This window comes from Strigops habroptila, chromosome 9 (assembly GCF_004027225.2).
Source record: "Strigops habroptila isolate Jane chromosome 9, bStrHab1.2.pri, whole genome shotgun sequence".
Lineage (NCBI taxonomy): Eukaryota > Metazoa > Chordata > Aves > Psittaciformes > Psittacidae > Strigops > Strigops habroptila.
The window spans coordinates 43,630,792-43,644,024 of record NC_044285.2 but is presented as its reverse complement, the minus strand read 5'-3'; the positions used below and the strand labels follow the sequence as shown (position 1 = coordinate 43,644,024).

Sequence of the window (13,233 nt, the reverse complement as noted above, 5' to 3'; positions counted from 1 at the left end):
AGCTCCCTTTTATGTCTGACTTTAAACCAATACAAGGCTGGCACTGTTGTTTTATTAGAACAGTTAGATAAAAATAGACCTAATCCAGCCCTGAAGGTGCATTGTTGTTGTATTAGCACATGAAATGCACTGCAATTAGTCTGCTGGCATACAGGGAACAAATGGAATTTTGGGGGTTTGAACACTTCAAATGCCCACGTTCTTCTGTTTGCCTCTGAAGAGCTCTGCTGCTTTCGCAGTGCGAGTCAGGAGGCCACTGTCTGTTGGGGTTTACTTCTTGCTGTTTGCTAGTTATCATCAGAGAAATGTGCAGGCACTTTGTGAGACACTTCTGCTGAGAAACCAAGCAGATTTGGGTTAATTTTCTTTTCCCTTTTCCGAGAGGATTAGGGGAGTCAGTTCCTATTTCCTCTATCAGACCTTATGCTAATGCGCAGTTACAGCAGCTGCTAACGTTCAGGTGAATGCCTCTGAAAGTTGCAACCCACATCTATTTTGTATAATAACAAATCTGAGGTTAAAGATCTGGATTTAAATGCGGTGTTTAGCATGGACAGCAGTGTTCTTTGGTTTGCAGCACAGACTCCTTCTGTGGCAGCCATAGGGTTCTTTGGCACACAGCTCTTTCTGCTTTTTATTCTCTTTAAACTGTGTGTAATGCCAGGAGGATTGAAGTGAGGTCCAAAGCCCACCTCCATCAGCAGAGCCTTTGCCATGGACCACAGCAGGCTTTGAATCCAGTGTTGAGACTAGGAGAGGTGGTCTCGGCGTTCACAAGCTCATGTACCTGCAGCAAAATACGACCCCTCTTGTGTTCAGTCCTGAGAATCCCACACATGGAAAGACAGAATAAATCCATACTCAGACCTCTGGTTTTTGGTGAGGTGGTTGTCACTGGGGGAAATAAAATAACCTCTTTTATAAGAATGTTGTGAAAAAGAATGGAAATTACTTCCTTTCTTAGTGGAAATAACCATGAAAGGCTCCATCTTTCCAGTAATTCCTATCAGTCCATGGGCTTTCACAGAAGAAAACAAGAGATTAAACACAAAAACATTACTGTTTTTCATTCAATCTAAACTCTGTAAATGACAATTTGGAGTTTCTAGCCAGTTTTTCTCTGGAGCAAACAAGTAAATGTTTTAGAAAGCTGTATTTGCAGTCATTTGGGTTTTGTTTTATTAATTGAGAATCTGTGAAGAGCATCTGTTACTCTGTGTCCACAGCATCATCTCAGCCCCATTTGGTGAACCATTCTGCTGGCTTAAGAACATCTTTAAAGCTGTCAAGAAGCAGATAGGACAACAACTGTAATTGGATTTGTAATCTGAAAGGATATCTCTCTCTGACTTGCTTCCTGCTGCTCTGTCAGACAGAAGCTAAGGGAGGGGAGAAGAGAAAAACTCACATTCATCTTCTCCCTAGTAAAATGCTGTGGTGAAAAGGGATGTTCTGCCCAAGCTGCTGCCTGGCAGAAGGTTGTACAGAGCTCCCAATGTTGTGTCTAGCAGGGACCTGGTTCGTGTCCTTCTGGCTGGTGGTGGCTGGTTGTCTCTTCTTCCTGGGGCAAAACCAGTTCCTCTGGGCACTGCTCAAACATCAACCAAGACGATCAGGTTTGCTCTGACGAGCAGAGCGTGACATGCAGTAAGTTTGCAAAACTTTTGCCTTGCAAGTTTTTGGAACAAACCCACTTCTCTTTGGGAATTCGCTGCCACCTTGGCTTGAAAGGGTTATTTGGCACAACTGGAAGATGCCTCTGAGGCTGGACACCTCAGCTCACTACCTTAGTTCTGTTGTGAACAGTGACAACCGCAGTGTTAGTACAGTGGGTTGCTTGGCTCAAGTGGAGTCGAATGCCTTCTCCATACTCATTCAAAGAGCTGAACTCAAGTAAGTCAGCCATTCATGTTTACCCATGTTCAAGCACCATGGTAAACACAGCACGTACTGCTCAAGGCAACCCTATTGAAGTCGCAGCCAGGGTGTGAGCTGTGTCCGCAGGCGGGTATTTGTGCACTGAGGATTGTGGCAGTAGCAATTTTGCAGTAATCCTCCATAAGGAAGTCCCTCTGGGGTGTCTGAGACCTTCCACACTTCAGTTCTCACTACTGGGGTGGTGTAGAGTTAGTCCCTGTTGCCCAAGTTGTGGAACAGACTTAGTTCCCTTAAGGGCTGGATTGTGGAGTGGGTGAGTGATAAATCTCAAAGAATGAGTTGCAAAGGAGAAGTGTGAGGCAGAAGAAAGCATTTGAGATGAGAGTAATGCTCCCTGTTGAGCAGTGCTATAGGTGAGCTGGCAGCTGACTGTGTGTTGGCAGCTCCCCCAAGGGCATCTTTCTCCTGCTGTTGATGATGGGATTTTCCTGGGCTGGAGGGAGGAGCAAAGACCTGGTGCTCTCTCTCTTCTGTGCTTTCTCAGTTTGAAATCCCATTTTATTAGGAGAGAGGTGAAGGTCACTTTTCCATTACAGCAGCTACCTGCCATCAATGCTGAGGTATGTCATGCTCATGCAGAATTGCAGGCTGCCAGCAGTGCTCTTGGTTTGTGTGTTCATCATATCCCAGAACTAGGTTATTCTTCCCAAATGTACTTTATGTGTGTGACCATGAAGATATCCTGAAACCTCATCTCTTTTCCCTTGGCTAAAGCAATAATACTAAATTCAATGATGACTACTTCATGAATGAACCTTTATTCATTTTGGAGTTTTATTTCAAAGAATATATGTTATAGAGGGCTCTAAAGCATAAAATTATCCATGGAAATATAATCCCAGTGTAATGCCATTGATCTAGTTCAGGTTTCTTTACAAGAAGACTGCTCTGTCCACCTCCCACCAATTCCCGAATGCCTGTGGTTTGATGGAGCCAAGGCATTACAAAGGTGTCTTTAACAATAAAGAGTCAATGGCTTGATGGGATGAAGGTTATCGCAGTCACGGGGATTTGGCACAGACAAGGTAATAGGGGTAATGAATCAGAAAGGAGGCAACTGCCTTGCTAAGGTTAAGCTGATAAGCATCAGCAGTTAGAGGGAAAGAAGACCAAATCCTGGAATTATCACTTGAGCTAAGAAACACATCCTATGACCACAGAAGGCGTTTATAATCATTATTTTTCAGAAGACATTCCTTCACTAGATTACTGGCAAATTGTAATTTTATGGTAATGACAAATTGCTGATGTATTTCCTCAGAATCCTGGAAAACACTTAGCTGGAATGGAAAAACGCCCTGGTTAATCTCTTTAACATGTTATTCTTTCTATTTAGAAATACAGAGTCCCACAGGATTAGTTCTAGACCTGTGCTGTTCACAAGAACCCCCCAAAAAAAGCAATCCAGACACCGCAGTGGCCTCAGCATTGGTTGTTTTTTGGGTGAAGAAGCTAAGGAAGGACATGGCTAGCCCCACAGATACGCCTGTGGAGTGAATGCTCATGGACAGCCGGGTGGTCAGAGGGTAGGAAGGGCAGAAAAGACCTGCTGCTGCTCTAACTGCTGTCTTTTTGTGCAGGTCTTTTTGCTTCTTTACAAGGACAGAGAGGAATTTGAAAAGAAATGGAGAAAGATAATCAAAGGCACAAAATGAGTTCGGCATGAGGCGAGTGAGTAAATAGAATAGCATTCCTCAGTTCCAAACGAGATGTCAGACAGTAGGGATGATAAAGGTCTATAAAATCACTGAGAAGGTAGAAAAGGAGACCAGAGAGTGATTATTCACCGTTTCTCACAATAGAAGAACTGAGGGGAGTCAAAGGAAATTATCAGACAGCAAATTTGAGATGAACAAGAAATACTTTGCTCACATGACAAACAGGTTGTGGGACTGAATCCAGAGAAGACAGGTCTCTCAAAGGTTATTTTACAAACGAGGTGTGGATGCACCTTCTTGCTGTGGGATTGTCTGAACTAATGCTGACGGCTGCCCCATTTTGTACCATGGCCCTAAACTTGTGGTACCTACCAAAGACACAAGACAGGGCTAGATAAACCCATGATAGTGTCACTAGACCTGGCCCATCCTGTCTTTTCCAGGTTCTCATGTACACATAGGTTGTGGTATTCCAAAATATGTTGTTGCTTTTGTTGATTTGGCTGTGTCTAGACAGATTTGTTTGGAAGGTTTCTGGTCTGTCCTCGTCTGCGACTGAGCTCCATGGATCAAGAGACAAAGTTTGGATCTCAGTACACATGAAAAATATTCGAGTGAGATCCAGTACTCTGGCTCGAGTCATGTATTTCTTCTTCTTTCTGCCCCCACAGTAAATTGATGATGACTTTCACAACGTAGAATAGAGCAAGTATACAGATACATATTCCTTAGAGGAAAAGAGTGTTGGAGGACAGTAAGTAAATGTGTCTGAATTAGAGCTATTCAAAATGGTTTCATTCCTTCATTCCTTCACTCTGTGAGGGACAAGCCACTGGCTAGCTGTGGCTGCAGGCAAATATGTGCAGTCCTAGACAGTCACGCTCCGGGCTTGACATGCTGTCTGCTCTGCCCATGTGCCAAATAGCATGGACACGTAGCCAGAGACCCTCCATGCAGGACTCCTGCTTCTGCTTCAGAAAGGCCTGATGTCCTGAAATCCTGGACAAACAAGCTGTGCCGGGTGATGCTGGAGAGGAAAAGGGATCCAAAATGTTCTGAGTCTCACTTGTCTGCCATTAAGTCCGTGACTGTAAGAAGTGCTGTGCCACCAGGATACAAGGGAAACTGCCTTGGCAAGTGCAGTGATTCCCAAGGCTTATTAGTCTGTTTAGTGCTTGGGAGTAGCTGGAAGCTGTGCTCTAGTTGTTGTTATAATTGAGTCATTTAAAGTTTCCTTCCTTTTTGGCCAGAGGGTTTATCACTGGGGTTCTGATTTCAGACCATTACGTCACTCTGATTACCGTTTTAGTTACATCTTTTCTACTCTCACATTGCCCATTCCAGTTCTTAGTCCTATATTCAAGATAGAGGGATGGTATTCAGGCAGATGTGTGCTGCAGCCTTTTCATTCGACTGTGTAATTTTCTCTCTAAGAATTCAAGCGAGGCTGTGTCTGTGGTACTTCTCAGTTTCACACTGCTCGAGGATAAAATGCCTGGGCAGGCAGAGCTTGCAGGGACCGCTGTCTGCTTGCACCTAGATCATCAGTGCATAAGGACCCAGGAAGCCAGGAGCTTTTCTTCCATGTGGCCATGATGCAAAAGTGGCCATTTTTCTATCAGGTTTATTTTAATTTCTTTAAGAAACTTGCTCCTAAATCTTAACAGCTGGGATTCTTTCTCGTTTTGTTATTTTTTCTCTTTAAAATTTGGTGCTATCCACCCTATGTCAATGATTTCAAAACCTCCCCAGTCTGGCAGGCGTGGAGTGGCCAGCTGGAACAGAGCAGGGTAATGACTGCCTTTTCTACACCCACAAACTGCAATTAATGCTGGAAGAGAACTTGATAAAGGGGCGATGCTGCACTAGCTGTGCCAGCTGTGGAGCACAGCAAAGCTGTAGTTGATCCCAGTGGAGGCTGTTCATGTCCTGGAGCTGCACTCCCAGGAGTGTTGGTACACGAGGTTTTCCCTTCCGTGTGGGAGTAGTAGCTTCTCTTTTGAACAGATTTAGGCAGTGGACTAAATGCATGCAGGACCCTCATCATTTCTGCTGCCTCTTTGGGGCCCCGTCCATCCAGGTAACAGTCTCTTGTTTTGGTCTCGTTTTTCCAGGGATATCTATGCCCATTCCAGTCATTGGTTTGCAGGATGACTCCAGAGTGTTTGTAAATGGGACCTGTGTCCTCAATGATGAGAACTTCGTCCTCATTGGATCCTTCATGGCGTTCTTCATCCCTCTCATCATCATGGTGATCACGTATTGCCTGACTGTCCAGGTGCTGCAGAGACAGGCAACGGTGTTCATGTGTGGAGAGGTGCCCAAGCAGAGGAGGAGCAGCGTAAACTGCCTCAAGAAGGAAAACAACGCAGAGAACATTTCAATGCTTCACAATCACGAGGGGGCATCTCACTTGAACTCTCCTGTAAGTAAGGAGGCAGTGCTCTTTCGGAAAGGAACTATGCAGTCCATCAACAATGAGCGAAGAGCCTCCAAGGTCCTGGGCATCGTCTTCTTTTTGTTCCTTATCATGTGGTGCCCATTTTTCATCACTAATGTCATGTCTGTCCTTTGCAAGGAAGCCTGCGATAGAGACCTCTTGAGTGAACTCCTTGATGTGTTTGTTTGGGTGGGGTATGTTTGCTCTGGGGTCAACCCCCTCGTATACACACTCTTCAACAAAACGTACCGCAGGGCTTTTTCCAATTACATCCGCTGCCTATACAAGACCAGCAAAAAATCAGCCCTGCGGCAGAATCAGTGTCTGAATGTGGCTTCAACAGCTTTATATGGGAAAGATCTGACTTTAACTAGTTATCGAAATGGCAATGAACTCAATAGCATGGTACTAGATGAAGCTGAGGAGGGCCTTGAAATGCAACCAGGGACTTCAGAGCTCTCCATAAACAGCTGTAATGTTATAAGTGAAAGAGTGAGCTGTGTGTAAAGGTGGCTCACACAGCCTTTTGCTGCGGGTTATCGTAGCCAAAATATATTGTATAAAAATGTAAGTGTTGGTCAAAGGACCATGTAAATATTGCATTCTGAACAAAGCTTTTTTTTTTTTTTTAAGAAAAAGAAGGAGTTGTCTTTCCAGTCCAGTACTTAAAATCATATATATTAGTATATATGCAGTGAAGTTTAAGGTTCTATATTTACTGTTAATACTAGATCAGAACTATTAGTTACTTTGCATATGTCATGGACAAAATGTTTGAATTCTTCTTCCAGTGCATGAACAAAAATGCTGAATATTTATCTCAGGTGGCATTTGCTGGAGTCCAGAATGGCACGTTAATAGTTATATATCAAATACATGCTATTAGACTTGGTCAGTATAACTTTCTTTTTCAAGTTGACAGTAAATATATACTTTAAATCCTCACCCCTATTTGTGCCGTGTAAAGACTGTACAGAAACTTGACAGAGAGACATCGTGGAAGCATAGGGGCTGTGCAGGCACCTGGCCAGACTTGTCCTGTTACGGGTAGTGGCTTGCTGCCATACTGGGGCAGTCTTGCCCTGCAAGGGACGTCTGTTGAATTTTGACACCCCCTCCAATCCTGCTGTTTTCTTTCTGTTCCCCAGGAGGCTCCAGCTCCCCTAAGGAACGTGGGGAATGAAGTTCTGGTGTGGGTTTGTGATCCTGACTGGGATCACTTGCACACTTGGAGAAGCAGCATGAGAAACAGAGCAAACCCCAGCTATATGCTTCAAGCATTTCATAGATGGAGGGCCTTAGATTTATAAAAAGCCCTCCTTTGGTCTTATAGCTAATCATCAGCTCTGGGATAGAGCAAGATGTGCTCGGTGTGGATGGCACAGATTGCTTGGATGATCAGGGTCTTTGGTTGACCTGGAGAAGAGTGCTCTGGCTTTGTAAGAGCTCTTGTCTTCTTGGTCCTCACATCCATTTATTCCGTAGCTTGTTTAGCATTTGCTTTTATTTTTCAGTATCCTGGGTCTCACAGTGCTGGTGGTAAAACACTGCCTTGGGTGTAGAGCAGAAGCTGCTGCACATGTGGAGCTGGTCGGGGTCGGGCTGTGAGGTGCAGGATGTGAGGTGCAGCCTCCCTGGGGGATGCCGGCAGAGAGGCATGAATGAGGGCCCCTGCTCATTTCTCCTGTCTCAGCAGGGGCTGGGTAGAGCTGGGCAGAGTATGTGACTGGAATAATTTACTGGTGACATGGTTCACAAGCGAATGATGCCCAGGAACAGGAAGGAAGCAGACCTGGAGCCAGTCTACATGGAAGATTACTCTGGATTAACTTCTAGATTTTATTTATTCCATTTGACTCCCAAAGTAAATTATAGTAGATCATATTAACTACTTACATCTTAATGAAAGCATCCACGTTGGGATTTAATGCTTTTAATTCACATGACGTATAATTTGAATTAATTTTACCTTGTATTCCTGTGTAGAAAACCCTCCCAAGGCATTGTGTCCTTCTGGCAGTGTGCCTCTGGGATAATGCCTCTCATGCAATTTTCCCTGTGTAGAGTGTTGCCTAATGCCAACCCATAAGTTTTTTATATCTCTGTTAACTAATACACCAATGCTGCAGTGCTCGTCTAACATAGATGCCTTTAGCATCACTGACAGCCTCTGACTATGAAAATCCTTGCAAAAGAAAAGCTTACGCTAGGCATGGAGGAATTGCATTTTACTCACATGAACTCCTTGTACCCCACGTTTGCTGTGTTCATCCCACCAAAATTAACTTGTAAAAGAAATGGAAAATTCTGCCAGTGCTTTAGCATAACATTGTGCTAATGCATTGCTGTGTACAGCAACGACCTCGCTGAGGCAACTGCTGCAACACAACTGTCAGGTTACATCTGCTGCTGAATATGTTGCTAATCCTCTCTTCTCCCTCAACTCTTCCTGGGAAAAATCCATAGTACTTCCATGAAGACAGGTGAGGTATCCCAGTGCAAAGCTTACTGCTTGCAGAAGGCAGCAGAGATGCACCATGTGCCAGTCTGCTGATGCTGCCATGGGCTTGAATGCTCGGGAATCCACTTGCCTCTCCAGAAAGGTCTGGTAACCTGTAGGAAAAGGACCTGCCAGAGACACAGACTTGTGCCGTCAGTGACTGCCCTTTGCTCTGAGTCAGGTTTGATGATCTCAAACAGCACAGAAAAAATCAGAAAGATCACATTGCTTTTTACGTTCTTTTTTTTCCTTGGGTGAACTCAGAGCACATCTTTTCCAAACATGTATATGTGTGTGTGTATATATATGTGTGTGTACGTATATATACACATATATATATTTAAAAGACAACCACAGATTTTGAAAGCATTTAGCAATAAGTTGAATTACAGTCGCTTCTAGCGCGTGTGTGAATAGGTCATGTGTGAATAGCTCATTTTCCATAGCTTCCTCAAACTTGGTATAAGTAAGTCCACACACAGCCATTGTGTTCGCATAGGAGCCTTCATGTCTGCCCTTGCCAGTTCTGTTGTATGGGGAAAAAGGGAACCTGCTATATTTGGATGTAAATACTGGGAACTGAACAGAGAATTTACAGAATTTTTATAAATGTTTTTAAAAACTCAGCACCAGAAGTGTAAATTTGTCAACCCATTCTGATGTCCATCACTTGTTCAGATCCACAGCCAAGGGGACTGCCTTATAGCGCCTGCGCCCGCTCCCAGCCAGTGGGTGACAACATTTGGTGAATGGTTAAACACTGTCACTCACCCAGCTTCCTTTGGGTCATTCACATCAGGGTTTTGTGATGCTGCTATTAATTTATTAAAGAAAGTTTGTTGGTTTAATCACTCTTAATTTTTCTTTCATGGTCTGTCAGAACACAGATGAATGAACGTGCCCTCTCTGCCTTTCATCTGTCCCCAGTTAAAATCTTTCCTGTGTGAAAAATGTCGTGAGCCAAAAACAAAACAGCAACAAAAAATGAGGATAAGGATGAGGATAGCTTTAATTTCTGCTCCCACAATTGAAGTTGCTTAATCATGGAAATTTGTATCAGCAGATATCAACACTTCTGACCCCAAAACTGGTTACAAATCCAAAGATGGTGATAAGCTCTTTCTCCTCTTCTCCTTCCTCCCTCCAGGAATAACTGTTAAAAATGACATTTAAAAAATTACCTCAGTTTGACAAATGGATTTAGTTCTCTGCAACTTAACCAAAGTCAGGTTGTCCCCACAGCAGCTTTGCTTCTACTGAGCTGTAGCCATTAACCATGGTGGTGCCTCAAGAAGTCCTGCCCTGGGGCTGCCTGGTGATGGTGGGAGTACCCACTGGAAGCCTTGTGTGAGTATTCAAACCTTGGCTCAGGTATGGGTTTGTCTCACGAGCAGTGTGTGGTGGTGCTTTGATTTGAGTTTGGACTGATCAAGTGAAAACAGTTGCTTGGAAATGGTGCTGTAGGCTGCAACGTGTTGGTTGCTTTGCTTCCCAAACCAGATGGGATGTGCATGGGAAGGCTGCCTGCGAGACAGAGCATGCACATAGAGGGTCTGACTCAGCAAACAGACCACCCTCTTTGACTTGCATTGAGGAGTCTACTAGTGGTGATGCCATGAACTAGCCCCTGAACTAGCCCCCTCCTGAGCTGTAGGGGCTTGCAGCCTTCCCCACCAGAGGCCAAGCAAAGCTGGCCACGTTTGCTCTGGCTCAGAGACCTGGCTTCCAGGCCTGAGCTGGCTCATCTACATCTGTGACCTGTTGCCCCGCACAGCCAAGTGTGGGGTGTAGGCTCCACGGAGACAATCATAGTGGCTTTGGAGATCTCCAAGGACCTCAAAGGCTGTCCTTTGAGGACAAGGGCCTGTTCCTTCAGTCCTGTGCTTGCTGAAGATAAGAGCAGCTACCCAGAGGATGTGGCATTTGGGATGTGATACAGTATAGAGCCAATGATGAGGAGCTTCAAGGCATCCCACCTCAGCATCGCTCTCCTTGTTTTAACGACCTGTGAGTCAGCAATAGCTTTTACTTGAGTGATAATTTAAAGATGCTCATGTTAGGGGATGTGTGAACAGTGTGGTTAGTGCCTTTTTCTCTACGGAGACACTCATGTCACCCATTAGTGCCTTTCTCCTGGACAGCCCTACAAAGAGGTTCATCACTGACGTGGAGCATGGCCAGTGCTCTTCCCTTCCAGGTCAGCAGCCTGACTGCAGTCATGTGATGTGCTGGAGCCATGAGGGCCCTGGATATGGAGACCCAAATTCCAAAGGGAAAAATTTAAAGGAAAAAAAGCAAACCACAAGCAGCTCTTCAAAAATATTGTTTAGTTTTGAGCTAATAATGAAGAGTGTCTCCTGTTCTTGCAGGCAAATTATGCTAATCTGGCATTCCAAAAGCAGCATCCGTCATGTGATAAAGATGCAGATGTCTCTTGGATGGGTTTCCTCTCTGGGTCATGGTATCATTAGGATAGCTACATGCCAAGCCAAGAACTGCACTTGTCTTTGTCTCCATTTCAGACTGGGGCAGAAAAGGCATCAGAAGCTTTTTCCTAGGAAAAAGCATACAAAGATGACCAAGCCTTGTGCAGGTGCAGCAGAAGAACAGAGGTGGATACATGTACACACAGATCTGCACATGTGAACATGCACATCCCAGAGCCCCCAGAGAGCAACAAGAGGTGGTGGTGTGCTTCAGCCTTCCCTTGAAAACTTGTGACTAGCTGAACAGCCGGGGAGGAATCCTGTGATGGGAGATGGAATGCAGCCGTAGGTGTCGCTGTGAAATGTGGGCTGCTCTGGTGATAGTGTACTGCTGGGGGTGCATGGACCAAAAAAATGCTTTGATTTGTTTCATTTTGAACTATGAAGTTGTTATTAACTGTTCTGCCTCATTTTTCTTTAAGGCTCAGGTCTTCTACTTGCTTGCTTTTACCTACACTGAAACTTGTGCTCTGAAGCTGTCAGAAGTCGACAAAATATCTCTGCAATGTGTCATTCCCTCTTGGCTGCGCAGGGATGCTGCAATCCCAGAACAACACAGAGATGGGAAGTCTTCAGGTGAGTGATGTTCGTAGAATCCCAGACTGGTTTGGGTTGGAAGGGACCTTAAAGCTCATCCAGTTCCACCCCTGGCACAGGGTGCCCAGAGAAGCTGTGGCTGCCCCATCCCTGGCAGTGTTCAAGGCCAGGCTGGACACAGGGGCTTGGAGCAACCTGCTCTAGTGGAAGGTGTCCCTGCCCGTGGCAGGGGGTTGGAGCTGGATGAGCTTTAAGGTCCCTTCAACCCAAATCATGCCATGATTCTGTGAATCCTTATTATGTCTTACATCTTCCATGAATGTTGCTCTATGATCTGCTTCCCCCAAAAACAAAGGATCTCTTAGCCTATAACTACAATTTCCCCAACAGACCCCTGGGATGATGGCTGTTGCTTTGTCACTGCAGTGGTCTACCAACACTTAGGTGACTTGAGAAATGAATCCTGCAGCATCACACGGGGGCATGTGAAATCCACTGTTCTGAACTTTCCTGTGCTTGAATCGTAATTAGTTCAACAAATTGGATACATTAATGTTTAATTAAAATACAACCTAATTATCCAGTGTGTTGCTAATAGGATCTAATTGTGGCACTTTGAGTTATTTACATTGTGACACTCTAAAATCAAGCTGTAGGCTGATGCCTGTTAGACCACTGCCTGGTTGCATTTGATAAATGTTAGAGCGATTTCACATTGGTGTGCACTGCTGATGTTGTGTTTCCTCCTGCAGAAGAACAGGCAGGTGCTGGTGACAGATGCTCACCAAAGGCATCTGAAGGCTACAACAGCTCTTCTGTGGCTTTCTGGGGAGGAAGACTTCAGTGCTCCTCCTGCGAAGCCCACGCTTCCCAAAGATACTGCTCAAAGCAATAGGTAAGTGCAGATGCTCTGCAGAGGTTTCAGCTGTGCTGGCAGGTCCTCCCCTACAGGCACCAATCCTTCATGTCCCAGAATGTCTTCAGAGAGGACCCACAGGTAGCAGTGACACACCCGTGAAGTCATGGCAGTGTTTAGCCCCCTCAGGTAAGTATTCCTCCTTTATTTGAACCGCTGCAGAAGGCTGGCACACTGGTGGGCTAACCCTCAAATAATGAGCATTTGGCCTATCCTGCACCTTTCCTGGGCACTGATGAAGAGAGAACTGCCTGTGTCCTCTACCGGGCTGTCCTCCGAGTGGTGGGATTCATTATTGATCCATGCAGCAAACCAGGGGATGCAGCAAACCATGGTGAACAAATGGTGGTTTTCCTTAGCCAGATCTTTTCTCCTTGAGGGTAAACGAATGTGATTGCCTGTTGCACTGTAGTTTGTTGGCACTTTTGCTTTAAAAAATGGACAGGACTGAGCAGTAGCCATGGTCATAGGCACGACGGGGGGACACAAGTCCAGGCAGGGCATAGAGAGCCCCTTTAATGAGAAGAGAATAGAAAACTTGGCTTGTTTCAGGCAAAGATGAGTGAGGAAAGCTCTCCATCAGGACTCCATCAAGGGAATGCTTGTTCTGATTAAGGAGGGTTTGGAGCTATTTAGGCTACAGGAAAACACTGGCACACAAAAAGGGACAGAAATAAACTTGAAATTTGAAGCAGGTTTCTAACAAGTGTCGTCTTGCAGGTCTGAGACTGCACTGGTGGGGCAGCAGTAACAACCAG

General features: G+C 45.1%; 1 protein-coding gene across 7 annotated transcripts in view; it reads left to right on the top strand.

The window, feature by feature from the left end:
* HTR2C (5-hydroxytryptamine receptor 2C) overlaps window positions 1-9,389 on the top strand; it is a 201,532-nt gene extending 192,143 nt beyond the window's left edge. For all 7 annotated transcript variants that reach the window (XM_032920169.1, XM_032920167.1, XM_032920166.1 and 4 more), the window contains one exon: window positions 5,711-9,389. In XM_032920169.1, the coding sequence (XP_032776060.1) occupies window positions 5,711-6,543 (833 nt within the window). In that variant the 3' untranslated portion in view covers window positions 6,544-9,389. The remainder of the gene's footprint in view (window positions 1-5,710) is intronic.
* The last annotated feature ends 3,844 nt before the right edge of the window (window positions 9,390-13,233 follow it).